Raw genomic sequence first — 16,940 nt, forward strand, 5'->3', positions numbered from 1 at the left:
CTTAAATGATCCCATCCTTGATTTACAAACTGCTTAACAATCAGTTTGTGGTGGTGCAAATCAATTATTCCACCACTAAAATGCTGCCACTTCTGGGAGGAAACATGGTGGCTGTAGAACAGAGCACAGCAATATTACGCAAGCGCTCAGGGTGGGAAGCAAAGAACGATACTGATAGTCAATGGTGCTCCAGGGGAAGGTAAGGAGGTGGAATATGATAATTATCCAGGTTGGAGTTTAGCTGAGCTATCGCCTATTAGTACCATTATGCTGGGGGGGGGGGGGGAGTGAAACCATGCTAATGCTGGTAGGCAGCAATTAATTAAGCTCCCATATGGAATAAGTAGTTAAATAGGAGGAACTGTTACTGAAAACACCAATGCCATGGAAGGCCAGTGACGAATGTGAATTACCTACGTGGAAGTTTTTCACTGGGGGCTGGGTTGGATATTGTTTGCTGGAGAGGCTTGAGCGTGAGTGACAGAGGCAGCTGATGCACCACAGACAGGAGCAGGGAAGCTCTTGTAGCATGGCTCTGAGAAACTGAGGGAGCGCTTTAGTGCTGAATGAAAAGGGGCTTGGAACTGTGTCATGTTATTGGATTTTGAGCGGAGCAGCTGGGTCACTGCTGCGCCCATGGGGGGTGTTTGCCCCAAAAGTGGTACAAAGGGGGCCATGTGAGGTATCTAACCAAAGCTTACTTTCTACTGATCCTGTATATGCTCTTCATATAGCTGTATAATGTCTGTGTGTGGAGTTATGAATAGGTACTCTGTATGGAGACTGGTAGTTTCTCCATATGGGGTTGAGTAATGGGCCAGGAATGTTTGCCCATGGACATGCTAATGAGCAAGTCTCCATGGAACAGTAGCCCTCTATAGGCCAAGGACACACCTCAAGAATGGTGACTGATACCTAAGGGCTACCAGCAGGAGACACAGGGATAGGCCACGGGCCAGGTGACCTGCTGCAGCCAAGAAGAGACCAGGAAGGAGGTATAAATATGCCATGTGGTCAACTCCATCTTGGTCTCCAGATCTGCTTCTGACCCCAGATGCGGCCTCGCAGGGATTCACGAGTCGGGAAGAACTGTGGACCCATCCTGGCATAGGATGTGCACCAAGGACTTTTAAGCCAGCAGTTATAACATCTCTCCTGCAAGCCTGCATCGAGAACTGGGAGATTCGATGCATGTAACGTATGAAACTTTAGCAGCCTTATTCTCATGCTTTTCTTTCTTATAGTAATAAACCTTTAGATGTTAAATTCTAAAGAATTGGCTCAGCGTGATTTGTGGGTAAGATCCAGAGGGTAAATTGACCTGGGAGCTGTGGCTGGTTTCTTGGAACTGGACAGAACTTGTTTGGGGTAGGTAAAATTGGGTTCTAAGACCCCTCACCTGTGTATGAGGCCCGGGGCCATCTGGGGCATGGATATTGCTGGGGTGTCAGAGGAGTTTTGCTCGTGAGGCTTCAGGTAGGCAGCTGAAGCGCTCTGTGGGACTGTTTTGTGGCCTATTTGGGAAGGGGGCTGTAAGGAGCCCCGCATTTGAGCAATTCGCCCTGAGCGGATGCCCTCAGCTGTACCCAGACCCAGCCTGGTCCGTCACAGACTGTATGCAAAGAAACCATTTCCCGCTGTTTGATTCCTACTGTGCTCAGGAAACCAGGACATTGCAAATGGGGGAGGGATAGCTCAGTGGTTTGAGTATTGCCCTGCTAAACCCAGGGTTGTGAGCTCAATCCTTGCGGAGGCCATTTGGGGTAAAAATTTGTCAGGCATGGTACTTGGTCCTGCTATGAAGGCGGGGAACTGGACTCGATGACCTTTCAAGGTCCCTTCCAGTTCTAGGAGATAGGCAATCTCCATTAATTAAAAAAAATAATAATTGGGAGTGCCTCAAAAATACCTGTCAGCAATTTCTTCTCCCAAGAGTAACAACCTACAAGACCCCTAATACTAGCTAACTGCTCACATCAAATGGGGCGGCAGCATTATACACTGAGTGCCATCAATGTGCTCGGTGCTGTACAATGAGAGGGACTTTGCGTCAAGGATTCTGCAATCAAAGTTAGTTTATCTTAGACACATAATTAGGATGACTAGATTGGGACCCTATTGTTCTGGACACTATACAAACCCAGAACAAAAACATGGTCCCTGCCACGAAGATCATACACAATTCACTGAGAAGTAGCGGTCAGAGAAAGAACTAACGGCGAGCTGGGCATCAGAGCAGTGGAGAGGAGGTAACCCTCCGTTTGCCCCTTGCCCAATTCCAGTGAAAGCAGGACCGGAGCGCGCCGCAGCTTGCGAGATCCAGCTCTGCATGGCTGCGGCAGGTGTGCCGAGGCTGAGAAGCCGCACAGAATGGTTCCTGGATGTTCCTGGGATGCTCTGAGCAGCCTGAAGATTTCTGCTGGTGCTGGTGAGAAGACTCCTCCTGAGCCAGAAACACGAGCCAGGGACACGGCCCCTCCTGGCCCTGGCCCCGGGAACACGAGCAGACGTGGGGTGCTGGGGGGGCGGTTAGTCGAGGCCGCATGTGGGGGGGGGCCAAGGGCGTTGCTGGCCTGTGGGGCCCGGGGGGGTCGTGGATGGAGGGAAGGGGGGGGAAGGGGGGGCTGTGCCGTAGCCCCCCCCCCCCCCGACCTGCTCCCAGGCTGACTGACAGCTGCCAGTCACTGCAGCTTGGGGTTGCCCGCCCCTCACACCTGTCGGTTCCCAATGCTCCCGGACCGGACAGCCCTGCCGCATCATGTCATCCCGCACCCCCCGGCTCGGTCGGGAGAGTTGGCAACCGCCCTCGGGCAGGGGGCACCCCAGGCCAGACCCATTCTCATTGGCTAGTGTTCGTTCCCCAAGCTGAGCGAGGTAGCCTCTGATTGGCCATGCCCAGGTTCCCGCCCCATTATGATTGGCTGCTCATGAGCCGGGTCCTCTCTTCGGTCCGACCATTGGGACGCGTTGCTGCGCCGCCTCCTCCGTTCAGCGATTGGGCGGCTCAGCTGCCAGTTCTCCTCTCGCGACTCCGTCAGTCACTCTAGGGCGGGACTAGGGGCGGCCTGGGAGGCTGCATGACGGGGAGCCGGAGCCGGACAAAGGACCCCGTGTCCTCCTGCGCCGGGGTGTCGCTCTCCCATTCCTCGTAGCCTATTAGTCAGCGTGGCTGTCAATCAAGGCGAGGGGTGGGACTCTCCTGTCCGTCAAAGAGAAACGAATCCCTCCTTTTTGTCCGTTTCCGAGAGGCTAGTGTCCCGCCCACTCGTGCTTTTCTCTCTGATTGGCCAGCTGTGCTGTCACTCCCAATGCGGGGCGCGTGCCTGGCGCGGGGGCCCGGATGGGAGGGTTGCGAACAAAGTGCTTTCCCGTCATTGGAGGGGGCGCTGTCAACTCTCCCTGCTCTCTCTCCGCCAGGCGCCACTCACGGCTCGGGGGCGGGCCTTTGACACGAACTCGGAGCAGGGGGCGGGGCCGCCGTTTTGGATGGGCTCTGCCGCCCGTCCGTCCGTCCCTCGCGGTCGTTGATTGGTTCACCCTCCCGTCAGTCCGGGTCTCTCCTCCTCGGATTGGAGGGGCCAGGCAGGGGCGGGGCGGGGCGCGGCGTCTGCGCGCGGGGGACACGGCGGGGTGGGACGGACCTGGAATTATTTTTATTTCTTTGTTTCTGAGGGGGGAGGGGGAGCGCGCCCCCCCTGCGCGGCCGCGGATGCGGGCGCCCTGAGCGCGCGGGCCGGCAGCATGAAGCGGCGCAGCGCGGACTGCAGCAAACTCCGGCGGCCGCTGAAGCGGAACCGCATCGCCGAGGGCATCTACGGCAGGTACCGGCCGCGCGCCCCCCCCCCGCCCCCTCAGCGCGCGGCGCCGGGCCCGCTAGGCCGCGTCTGGGCCCGCGGGCCGGGCTCCCGGCAGTGGCGCCCCCCCCCCCCCCCCCCCCCGCGCTGCCGCCTTTTCCCGCCCCGGGACCGACCCCCTTTCCCAGCCGCTGCCGACCCCTCCCCCTCCCTCCATTCAAACGCCTCCCCCCCCCCCCTTTCCGTGTCATCGGGGCGAGGGAGAGCGGGAGCTGCTGGCCAAGGTCCTGGTGGCGCTAATTGAAGGGAGCAACTGGGGGGGGCTGTTCAGGGAGCTGCCCCCCCCCCCCCCCCGGCAGCCTCCCCGAGCGTTGCGCGCTGTGGCGAGGGGGTGGCAGGATGGGCCGGGGCCGCGTGTCCCGCACTTCGCTGTGCTCGGCCGCGTGAGTGAGTGGGGCCAGGAAGGCAGAGGAGTGGGGCACGGCGGCGTGTCACGTGAGCCAGGTTTTTGTGTGGGGTGTAAAACCTGCGAGAAAGAAGAGAATTGAGGCATCACCTGGTATGATGATTTGGTACTTTAGAAAAGTTCACAGGACTTTAAAACAGCACGTTGAAGAGTAAATTTGGCTTATTTGAATCAGAATTAGTACAAATTGTTTTTCTTTAAAGGGACATTGCCAATTTAAAACATAGTCCTGTGTGGAATCTTGTAAGGAACACCTAAGTTTAATGTAACTGAAAAAGATGAGAGGTTTAGTTTGTGTCTTTGACAACACTTTATAGTCAGTTTCACTGTATCTCCTGTTGTGTGTTTTTCACAATCGAGGAAATAGACATTTTTAAAATATAAGAAAGAATAATTGGATAAATAAAAAATGGTAGCAGTTTAAGGTACAGTCCATAAAACTGACTTTTAGTTAATTTTTAAAAGTAATTTATTAGATTGCAAGTACAGGCGTCCCTTTAAACTAGAGTTCTTTGATAGTAAACAGGAGGCATATATTAAAATAAGAGCAAGAAAATGTCAGATAGAAAGACCTGTTGTTTGCTTTATTGTAATCAGCAAATATATGGCTTGTGTTTGTGTGATAGAAATATGAAATTACAGAGAAATAATGAATAGGTAGATTGGGATACCTGAGAGAGTACTTGACTATCAATATATTTCGGCAAAAATTGAATGACTATAAAATGTGTTTAAAGAGTATTAGACATTTTGGTGCTTGGTAGTAACTGATGGCATCTTTTTTTGGGGAGTGAAGATGTTGTCACCACAAATTATCAGGAGATCCGCCTTACCTCCTGATTAAGGATGTGCTTGCCCTCTCCTAGCATACCCTAATATACTAAAGAGCTGTGTCCACACAAAACTTTTGTATTAAATTTCCCCACCATTGCGGAGCTGCATCTCTAGTAGAAAATATGGAACTTGGGTTCATTACTCCTTGGATTAAATCTAGATGACTTGGTGGTAAAAAAAAATGCCAGCAGCTGCCAGCACCTTGTCCACATTAGAATTTCTGGCAGTGGAGCTGAAACAGTGAGAAAGTTTAAGAAAAAGTATCAGAGGGGTAGCCGTGTTAGTCTAAATCTGCATAAACGTTGAGGAGTCCTGTGGCACCTTACAGACTAACAGATTTATTGGAGCATAAGCTTTCGTGGGCAAAGACCCAGTTTGTCAGATGCATCTGACAAAGTGGATCTTTGCCCACGAAAGCTTATGCTCCAATAAATCTGTTAGTCTTTAAGGTGCCACAGGACTTCTCGTTGTTTAAGAAAAACGTTTGCTAAACAAATAAAGGTAGATAATTTGATCAAGAAGGGCTCTGAATATGCTTACATTATATGTAATTGCATGAATCTTGACTTGTTAAAATAAAATGGCAATAGTTTAAAATAAAACTTTAAATATTAAATTATTTGTAAAGATGGAGATTATAAGTATCTATACTACTTAGGTGGCAAAAGGCACCTGACTTTTATATGGTGTGAAATAACTGAATGCATTGGCATGTTCTATATGGTACACATACATCTTGTATCTTTTTGAAACTCTGGTAAAAATGTTTTAATCTTAAGAATGTTTTAAAGAGCAAAGTTAATTTAAAGTATACTTCGTTTGAGTATTAAACTTGGTAGCTTCCTTAGTGAACAAGCCCCCATCAATTAAACCCCTAAACAGTTAGGAGGAAGCAATGTTTCTGAGCTAGTAAGAGGCATGTCAAATTCAGGTAGACAGTAATTATATAATTCTTGAAAAAGAGAAATTTTGTTATTGATAGTTTTGCAATGCTGACTGATGAAAATTGAGCTGTGGCAATGTCTCATTTCTAGTCATAGTTCAGTTGAGGTCTGTATGTGCAGTAGATTGAAAATGTGAGCAAATGGACATAATATCAACTTTAGCTTTGTAAAAGAGAACTAGTTTCATAGTGAGCTCTGCTATAATGAAATTCCCACAGAGTTTTACTTCTTTTCAAAATGCAAATTGTGACTGGTTATAGTGACCCTTTGCTTACAAAAAAAGTTGTGTGAGTTATACAGTCACTCTAAAAGTGTTCCTTTGTATTTCTATATTTGGTTGGTATCTGGAATCCCTTATCTATACATCTTAATTACAAATTATATACTGGCACTTGTTTGCTAATTTAATAATTACTTGCACTCATTTTTCAGAAAAATATATATTTGTTACTGATTATTTCATTGGATTCTTTTTATCTGTTTTCTGTTTAATCTCTTGTTCATGTCAAATTGAGAATTTTAAATGTAGTAGAAGAGTAAAATAGTTTTACTTGTAACCATTTGGAGGTTACAAAGTAATTTCATCTTCTGTGTATAACAGAGGTGGCCAAACTATGGCTTGCAAGCTATATGCATCAATAAAGTGAGGCTCACCGAGCCTCCCATGCCCCAGGATCTCAGCTTTGCAGTGGAATGGTGGGGTAGCGTCTTCTGACCAGTGGAGAGTGGGGTCTCGGGGCTTCTGCCCAGCACACCTGTCAGGGCTTGGGGCCTCTGCAGGAGTGGAGCTTGAGTACAGGGTTTGGCAGGCCTCTCCTGTGGGACTGAAGCCCTGAGTCCTGGCAGGTGCACTTTGACTTTCCCACTTTTGAAGATTGTTGTATGAGGCTCATACATTTGGCCACTCCTGGTTTATAAGATAATATTTAGGGGGCACAGGCTCTTGGAATATAGTTTATATATAGGGAAACCCTTCTAGAATCCTACAATCAGTTGCTTTTAAACAGAGATTGAACAGTATATAGACCTTCTCTTTATATCTGAACAAATTTGGTGGTGGGGGAGGAGGAATGGTGGGTTGGAATATTAGATGGACTATTAGGTGGGTGGTTGCATACACAATCACGCTTGCTGTAGGTATATCTTCAATACTGAGCATCACATTTCTTGTAGTAATTGTTTCCTATGGAAACCTTTGTTTTACACTTAGGCTTTTCATTTCATACTGACATTTTCTGTTTTGAAAATTCAGAAAGCAGCAGAGTATTTTTCCAGGAAGAGGGTAGGGTAAGCTAATATAGAGGGTTTGCTTCTTTGGTAACTAACCAGCAATAGGTTTTTTTATATGGAATGCTCTTTCCTTCTCTCTCATCCCTTCTCTTGTCTCTCTTCCCTCCCATCTTTTTCAGTCATCGTTCAGTGTATATAGTATGCAAGTAGTCTCTGATGTGACATGACAGAGTTCTTAAACTTTTAAGATTGGTAATCGTTATCAGTGGCCCACTAAAAATGGTAGTAATAATCATTATAGAATGTTAGGGTGATAACTTAATAGGTTTTGTGCTTGGTGATATGAGGCTCCAAGACCTGATAGGTGAAATGAAAAGACCCTTGCATGCATCCTGACTCTGTTAAAAACAAAATAACATCCATAATACAATGTTGTCTCCATGATTGGAATTGGACACATGCCCACAGCATTCTTGCCCTCAATTTTGTATAGCAACCAAGTGACATTTATGAGACTCCTGGTCACCTCAGTGCTCAGAGCAGCATTTTTGGTCAAGCGAAGTCTCTTGTATGCAAAGAGAACATACAAAAAGGGAGAACAGGAGCCATTATTGTTTAAAAGGCAAAATTGATGCTTTTAATCTATGTCGTCCAGTTCAGCAACCTAAGTTTATTGCAGAATTGTTAATGAATTTTGCAAATGTTGCACACACACTACAAACATTTCTCCATAGGTTTCCTGTGCATGGTTTAACCTCTCACAACTCATTGGCAGGGCCCCTTACTGTGTTCACACTTAGTTTGTCTTAAAGACCCAATTCTGCTGTGCTGCTAGTACCTCCCCTGTATCTAGTTGACTTTTATTAAAAATCTGTTTTTAAGCTGGTTCTCCATGGGCACTGGCTCCCGCCTCCTCTTCCCTTGCTGCAGAGGCAGCAAGGGGCGTGGAGTGCCTGTAGTCGTTAGAACTAACCAGTAAGCCCAGGCTTATCAGTTACTAGTTTACATGATATACGCTAACATCCCTAATATACAGTAGGGCTATAAAACATTTACAAAAATTCGTCCATGTAGCCAATCAAAATTCTATGTTATGTGGTTAAATGTTTTCAGAGGATATGGGGTAGGGAGTGAAGGGTGCTGGAGGGGTCCCCCCCAACTCTAGGCTCTCAGCAGCCGGCCCCCCACTGCGTGCTCCTTTCCTCTCCTGGATTCTTGGCAGCCAGTTGTGTGCCACAGCTCCTGGCCATCAGGGTCCTAGCAGCTGGGCCTGCTGCTAGCCCAGCATCTGAGTTTAACCATTAACCTGATGTTTATTGTTTTCTATTATCATTAAATGGTTAAACTCTTACATCCCTAAAATGCAGCGCTTTTCCCAGTGTTCATTCCATGTATTAAATTAGCTATTTCAAGCAATGGCCATTAAAGTCTCTTGTCTTTGAGCGGTCCTCTTCTTGTTTTCTCCTCTCTCCAGTTTACAGTAGCTGCTCTCCTGCTTCTTCCATTACATTCTCTGTCTTTTCTGCGTTCCTCCCTTTTCTCATTTAGTCTGGTTCTTCATGTACGATTTGAAGCTACTTCAGGCCATGATTAAGTGCTGTGTAGTGTAGGATGCTGGCTCAGTTGCTGGCTGGCAGCTTTGTGCTTGTCTGTGGTAACTGAAACTGCAGATGCCAGTAGTGCAATCTCACAGTTTAAAATGATCATTGCTTCTGAAGTACTGTGATAGTCTGGAGAGGCTAGACCTCGATCAGTACTGTGTGCAAGAGTGATAGTTCTGTGCTGTAGTGCAGGATTTACAGTATTTTTCAAAAGAACTTCACAACTATTTAAGCATACAGTGTTCCCATAAATCTTCTGGTCACCTTTCTAGAGAAGCACTTGCTCTTTTATTTTTCTATAAAAATACAGTCATATGTCTGCATTTCCATTTGTTAAATTACCTATTCCCAGTATTTCACAATCTTCATTGGGTGGATCAGGTCTTTTCCCTTTTCTACTGTGCATATATTAAAATCTTTGTTAATCAAAGTATCCACTGCAATTTGACACTAATTCTTTTTACCTCTCAAGCTTTTTTCTTTTCACTTGCTGTATCTTGTTTTTAGTAGTCCTCCCAAGCCTCATTTTTACATGATCTGTTTAAAATCTTTCAATTTAATTTCTGATACTGCCCATTATATCCCTACTTAATCATGTTAACACTTGATGCCAGTTTTATAGCCAGTTAAGTTTTGAGATGAATTCCAAATGCAGTCTCTACAGCTGGCTTAATTTCTACTTCTTCTGACTTTCCTTATATATCCTAGAATTCCAAGCTATGTTGCCTAAAGCATTTTGTATGCATTCAGTGTTGTCTTTTTTTAATACCATATATTGCCCTCAATCACAAGCATTTTCCTGGGCTGCCAGCCAAATGAATGCTTAGGAAGCTGTGTATATGTCTGAAATCTTCAAGTGATTTGTGAGCTCCACATGTGGAGTGAGGACAGTATGTGCCTCTGAATGTCCAATGCCTTTTTGCTGCTTTTCTTGCGGAGATGATCCCTTTCTGACAAAATATTCACTAGATTGTGTGTTCTAGATAACTTCTAATTTGAATTATATCCAAGTTGTTAAGCCTTTGACTATACTGGAAACACAATAAACTGTAAAGAAAATGGTACATTCTAACTCAAGGAATATGGTCTTTGCTTAGATTTTTTTTTAATCCATAAAGATTCTTCCCAATGATGCTTTCATGTGGCACATTTTGTCATCTTCCTTTTAACAGAAAAACATTTTTTGTTTACCCTTCTCAAACTGTCCTGCACATCTGTAACAAATCAACAATGCTGCCTTTTCTACCTAAATTCAAAGCCAGGTCTCAGATATAATTTGGCTTGTAGTTAAATGTTCTACTATGTGAACCCCACTACTGCAAGTAATATTGCTTCCCTTTGCTTATGTTTCTTATTCTGCACACAATGCAGTTCCACTTCCTGCTTTTCTTTTACCTGTTCCATAGCTTGGTATTTTCAGCTGAGTTATTTTGTAGGTATAACTGTGTGTATTTACAATAACATACGGTACTCTTTGCTGAGTGCATGCCACTATTTTAGCCACTGTATAGTATTTGCTTGCAGAATTTCTGTAAAAGATATGTAACTTTTCCATTTCATTGTCCCTTACTCTCATTCTTGTATACAGATTTTCTCCATATGATGTCCTGGTGTAGGCAGGTCCCTCTCGATTTTTCAAATCTCTGGTCCCCATTGTAAAATATTTTCCATATACATTTCCATATTAGCCTCAGTCTATTTGCTTCATACCATTTATATGTATTCTGTCCTGTATTGTTCTATTTCCTACTGTTCTTCTGCACATCTTGTTTCTCCCTCCCCCGCTCCCCGCCATTCTATCCCCATTTCTCTCCAAAAATCACCTTTGCACATATAAAACACTTTTTTCATCTGAGAATCTCCATTCATAGATCCTATATATCCCAAGTATTTGGCTGGAGTCCACTAGACAGCCTTGAGATTTTGTTGACTGACTGTGACCTCTGTAGTAATTCTGCATAGGTGCTACACTTCACCTCTTTGAAGCCTACCCCTGCATTTGGCATTTTGCCAGTCTCAAGATGCCTTCCAGTCCATTGTGTTGTGTGAGTCAGACTGCAAAATGAAACATGCCATCAATTCTGGTAAGATTCACTTTGCTGCCTTTGGGACTCACCGATCATGAAACAATAAAGTGGAGCAGTGTAACTTGCTATTGCTTTGGATTTTGTGTGCGCTGCAGACTGTAAAATAGTTCTTACCAAGTATTTTGGAAATTTTTTACCTTACAGCGCGTGCACATGCAGTGGTGTAAAATAGTAGAGAGAAAATAAATCAAATAAGAGAGCAGCTTTGGCCCTTAGGGGAAAAAAATGACAAGAACTGACCTTTCAAAAATATAAAAGGAGAAAGATCATGTGAGGTTTGAAGCAAAGTTGTATATTCATTGTATGAGTATACTAGTATCAACCTTTCGCGTCAGTGCCTCTTTCTTTTGTCTTTACCTGCTCTGGCCTCTTACTCAATAGTCAGATCTTATATCACTTTTATAGGGAAAGCTGTGCCTTTGTCTGACGAGCCCTGGGCAGATGCAACATTTGTATCCACAAAAGTGAGCCACAGAGATCCGCATCCACATCTGCAGATGCAAATATCTGCGGGTATAAAGTGGATATCTGCAGATTTGCAGGGCTCTACTTTTCAGTTAACTGGCTGAGAAGTGACTTCAGCTTTTTGTATGATTTAGTATACCAGAAAACTAAATATCTAAAATGCAGGATAATTATCTACAACCTATTTGAGCATGCATGTTTTTCTCTTCTATACTAAGAATTAACTTGGGGAATTAAAATGGGTGCAGTGTGATACATTTGACTCTTTCTAACATGGAGGGACTGATATTTTGCTGTGCGATAAATATTATCTGTAAGTGAGGATACTGACATAGCAGCTCTCAAAATTGGAGAGACGTGTGGATGTGCTTAGAAAGATCAATGAATATGAGAGGGTCATAGATAATAAATGGCTGATGCCAAACACCAATGGAATACCAGCAGTTTGAGTTGCAGGATGAGCATGTTGGAGGTGAAGCACAGTAGGGACAGTGACTAGTAACAATGAGAAAATGTAAAGAAGAATATTGTCCAGAAAATATCAGTGGTTGAAAAGTGTAAATATTAAGGCAGTAGAGGGGAATAATACAAAGCCGAGGAAAGGAAAAGAGCAATTGAGAAATATTGTTAGTAACTCAATCATGGAATATTATTTTAGCAATTTTGTCATAAGGAGCAAGCTAACAGAATTGTGTATCAACCACAGATCAGGAAAATGATTTAGAAATTGTTATAAAATCAATATTGTAGAAGTGGAGTAGTTGACTTAGTCCAGCAGTAGACAGTGTTTGAGATCATGAAGCTTCTTATCTCATTGCCTATTAGATTTCTTATAGTATCTTGTTGATGTTTGAATGGGGCTAGTCACAGTGAGTAAGAGTTGCAGAAATGGACCTACCAAAACACGAGATCCTAACATTTTTTCTAATAATTTAATTTTACATGTACATCCACAGCTATTTGAGATGTTTACCACATCAGCATCAGTGAGAGTGCTTTTTGTCTACTTAGCCCCTCAAATTTGGGTGACAAGTCTGCTAAGTAGACAATAGAATTTGTCAGCAAACAAAGGTACACTATACCTAGGTGGAACGAGGACATGCAAGGGGTTTTGGCGCACTCTTCTTACTCCTAAGGATCACTGCCATCTGGCCCAGTGAGTGGAAGACATCACCAGTGTCAAAAACAGGATTAATTTTGTGTTACTGTTTTTAATCCCCGTGTAGAATCATCAAAATATATTTGTGCCTTTTATGTATATTTTGTGTTTCATGCATATTTAGAATATACTGTACAATGATAACTCTGCTTTCAAAACCAATGAGTAGTCCTGTGGCACCTGAGAGACTGTACATGTTTTTGTTAGTATCATGAGCTTTTGTGGGCAAAACCCACTTCTTCAGATGAACTTTAGCCCTGCTTTCAAAGGCAGGTACTTCCTGAGGCCCATACAAGTGAATAGCATCCCCTTTTTAAAATAATAACTCTGTTGTGTTCCAGTCTTATCTAATGAAGCTCTTAATTAGCTTGAGTTTCTTGAACAACAGCAGACATCTGGCGAAAAAAAGGCTTTTTTAATATTGGTGTGAGAAACGTTATTATACATGTTAAGAGGGCCTCTTAAAAATATGGGTGGTCAGCATAGTTTTCGAAGAGTTAAATGAGTTTAATGGCTGTATTTCAAAACTGTACATAAAAAAGATTTAACCGAGACACACTGAATAATTACTAGATTTGCATTACGTTTAGCAAAACTAATTTGTTGGAGATGTTTATTATTATGGACTTCAGCTGCACAAGAGTAGACACTGAGTAAATGTCTTTTGTTTCCCAAAATGTGCTATGATGGGGCAGTCAGGTAGGTTTGAATTGATGATTGGTATTTTTGTATGTCATTATCACTCTCGATGTACAAAAAATAAAATAAAATAATCTAGGCATGGAATTCTCAAATAACGCACCTGACTTGGGTAGTTAAGCTTGTGTCCACCCTGCACGTACCAGTCACTCTTCCGCCACTTAATCCCAAGTGCAGTGTGTGCCCTTCACAGCTCTGTCTCCAGTCTAGTAGCACTAATAGCATCTGCATGAAGGTTCCTTCTGTTGGGTCTGCTTATATGCAAATCCAGTGGCCTATTCAGTACTGACATGAATGGAATCTACTTATGAGGGATATGAAGTTTAGAGGTTCTGTTACACAGCCATAACAGCTGGCCTCCTATGCATCCCAGAGTTAGCATTGCACAGGTTCTGTGTCATGGAGGGTCTTTGTACAGGTCCTTTGTCAGAGATTGAATTTAACCCCAAAATAACACAATATAGTGTACAACTAAAATCCAACTTTTTTTTTAAGTATGTGGTAAGGTGAAGTTATGAGGTTTCTGCTGTCATGCTGCTGTTTTGCTATCCTTTAAGGATTATTATTTGAATTGAATGGTATTAACAATGCTGCAACCACCTAAGAAATGCTGGGGCATCAACCTAGGAGATTAACATTTCTTATTACTTTATTAGGCTCATTTTAAGGACTGCATTTAAAATATATGCAAATATTTTCATTCTGTGGGGTAAACACTTCAATCACAAGTACAGGAAAATGATTTTGAAACTGTTTAAAAAACCAATATTTTAAAAGTGCAGGAACACTAGAAGATTTACCCAGCATTGCTCCGGCCCTTAACTCAGTTTTTGCTCATTTAAATCATTGCTCTGGGGTGGGGCTGGGGACAAAGGGGTCAGTGTGCAGGCTGCCCCAGAGAGAGACAACTACCCCAGCCCTCTCTCAGGGGTAGGTGAGAATCGCCTCTGCATAGCTGTTGCAGCTCCAGTGGGCACAGTGAGGGGAGGAGTGCATATCCCCTGGCTGGGGCAGGTCCAGGTCTAGGTTTGTCTGCCCCCGTGCTCCCCATCCAGGTTGAGGAATGGAGCAAACTGTGCATTTCCCTTTGCTCCCTGACAAATGGGAACAACCAACAATATTCCCATACGATGAGGTGGGGGTTGCAGGCCTCCCTCCCACCCTTCCTAAAGAGTGCCTGAGGGTTGTGAGGCTCAGGGTGGGGGCAGTCCCAGATGGGGGGGGGGGCGGGGAGGAGGGGGACACACTTCCAGCCAGCCTCTTACACCTGGCTGGTGATTCTGTCTCTTTTCTACATGGTTTTATGTGTTCCTGTATTAATTGGGGTGTGGGAGGAGCTTCAATCCCTCCTCTTCCCTCCCCCTCTTCCCCCCCCCCCCACAACCAAATCCTTGCCTTGCTTTACACTGTCATCAAAGGAAGCTGCATACCGAATTTGGTGGTGCTAGCTCTTACCATTTAGAAGTTCTTGAACAAACAGACTCACTTGCTCAGTGTCTCAAATATATAGTGGTTGCTTGCTCTCTTGCAAGCAATATAGGGTACATGAGAATTAAATTTATAAATGAATTAATATAGGTTTCCAAAGATTTAAGGCTTCACCTTTTAAACTTAAAAATTACATTGCCTCAAATATATAGTAGATTTATAAATCTCTTGTTAATTTGAGTAAAGGTTGCAGAACTGGGCCTTCAGTAGGTTTTTTTAGTAAGGTGAGAAGGATTACCAGCTGTTCCTCTGCTCTCCAAGAACAGTGGAGTGAAATAAAAAGACCACGAGGGTTAACAAATGCAACGTTTGCTTCCCATATAGTCATTTGATTTAACTATGTGAATCCAACCATTACAAGAAATTAAGGTGGAAGTATGCTGTTTTCCCAGTCTTAAATCTTGGGATCTGATCTAATTGTATAGATAGATGTTAGGGATGTTAAATGTCAATTGTTTGGCTAATCGAATAGTCAGTGCATTTTGCATCGACAGTTTGATTAGTGGATAAGGGTGCCTTCGCCTTTGAAATGTAGCAATAGCTCTGGGGCTGTTGCTACACTTCAAAGACAAAAGCATTGTGGGGAGCACCGGATCAGTGGAGACTCAAGCAGTCCCCCACTAACCCCATGCTCCCGCGGCATTTCAAAGCAGCAGCGCTGTGTGGAGCCCTTGAGTCTGGCTGCCGCTTTGAAGCGCTGCTTTGAAGCACCCCTTCCTCTCCTCCTCTCCCCCGCTGCCTCTTTCTGATAAAGGCAGCAAGTCAGGGGATGTATCTAGTCGACTGGCATGTCGACTATCCAATAAGCATTTGCTCTTCGGATATTCAACTAGTTGATCACATCTTAGATTATATAGTGCTTCACAGGAATGCACGATGTACATATCCATTCCTGACATCTTTCATTTTAACACATATGGATCCCATGGGTACAAAGGGAATATTCCTGTTGTAGCTTGCACTGACTACTGAAGTATTTTCTCTCTGCACTGTGAATGAGCGTATACATTGTTTCATTCATATAAAAGGGGGTGAATTACATAATATATTTATTTGTATAGTACAGCTGTGTACTATGCACTTTACAGACAAATGTGAGTACAGGCAGTCCCCGGGTTACGTACAAGATAGGGACTGTAGGTTTGTTCTTAAGTTGAATTTGTATGTAAATCGGAACTGGTACATATTGTAGGGGAAACTCTAGCCAAACATTTCTCCAGAGCTCAGTTTTATTCTCCCACACCTCACTCCCCTCATCCTTTATTCTCAAGCTGAGGTGTCTGCTGAGAAAAGCCGCTCCGCGTCTCCCTGGTCTGCTGGGGCGGGGGGTGGCGCTAGCTTTGCATCTCCCTGGTCTGCTGGGGGGAAGCAGCTAGTGCGGGGTTGCCTCACCCCGTTTGTAAGTAGGGATCCGATGTAAGTCGGATCCATGTAACCCGGGGACTGCCTGTATATGGGTATGAGAATCTGACTACTGCATACCTGTTTGCAAGCTAATGTTTCCTATGCAAATCACTTCCAAATACGTTAACATTCTGCCTCTACATCACAGTCATTCAATGGTTGCATAAATATGAAACTTCAGCATTGCTATTTAAAGCATTATTGAAATGGTTACAGGTTAGGGGTTTCTGAGCTGTATGGAGGGTTGTCTTGTTTAAAATAGTTGCTAATACAGGCCATCCAGAGAATCATCATCTTTGATGTACGTATCAAAAAGGTATGCAATTGCTCAGCAATTAGCCCAGTAAAAACCCTAGGTGGTGCCTTGCAGTAGAAAAGAATAATTCTCAGAGAATTGGCAAGCGATAATGGCCTCTCTCTTTCTGTGATAATTTGCTTCATCACCCTGAGATAAGAACCTTGTTGAATTTTAATGAAATGGAATAAAGTGATCTACTTGATAGGCAACAAGCTCATTACTTTTCACCACTGATTTTCTTCAGGGCTAACAGGTATTCAGTTGTTTGTAACCCATTGCTTATGTATAAATTTGTTCTTCACACAAGCTTTCTTTTTTGTATCACTTATGAAGACTTATGTAACTTTCCAGATAATATGAATGGCTATGCACAGTACAGAAACTTGACAATCCTACGCAACCTCACACATGTTAATTCTTGGCAGTTTGTCAATAGACATCCCAGGGCGAAGTTCTATTGAGCTTGCTGGC

General features: G+C 44.0%; 1 protein-coding gene across 1 annotated transcript in view; it reads left to right on the plus strand.

Annotated features, from left to right (window-relative positions):
- The first annotated feature begins 3,613 nt into the window (after window positions 1-3,613).
- Window positions 3,614-16,940, plus strand: part of MACO1 (macoilin 1) — a 52,554-nt gene continuing 39,227 nt past the window's right edge. Inside the window, exon 1 of the mRNA XM_075908991.2 lies at window positions 3,614-3,821. Coding sequence (XP_075765106.1) covers window positions 3,742-3,821 — 80 coding nt within the window. The 5' untranslated portion in view covers window positions 3,614-3,741. The remainder of the gene's footprint in view (window positions 3,822-16,940) is intronic.

Source organism: Pelodiscus sinensis, chromosome 26 (assembly GCF_052426305.1).
Source record: "Pelodiscus sinensis isolate ZL-2025 chromosome 26, ASM5242630v1, whole genome shotgun sequence".
Lineage (NCBI taxonomy): Eukaryota > Metazoa > Chordata > Testudines > Trionychidae > Pelodiscus > Pelodiscus sinensis.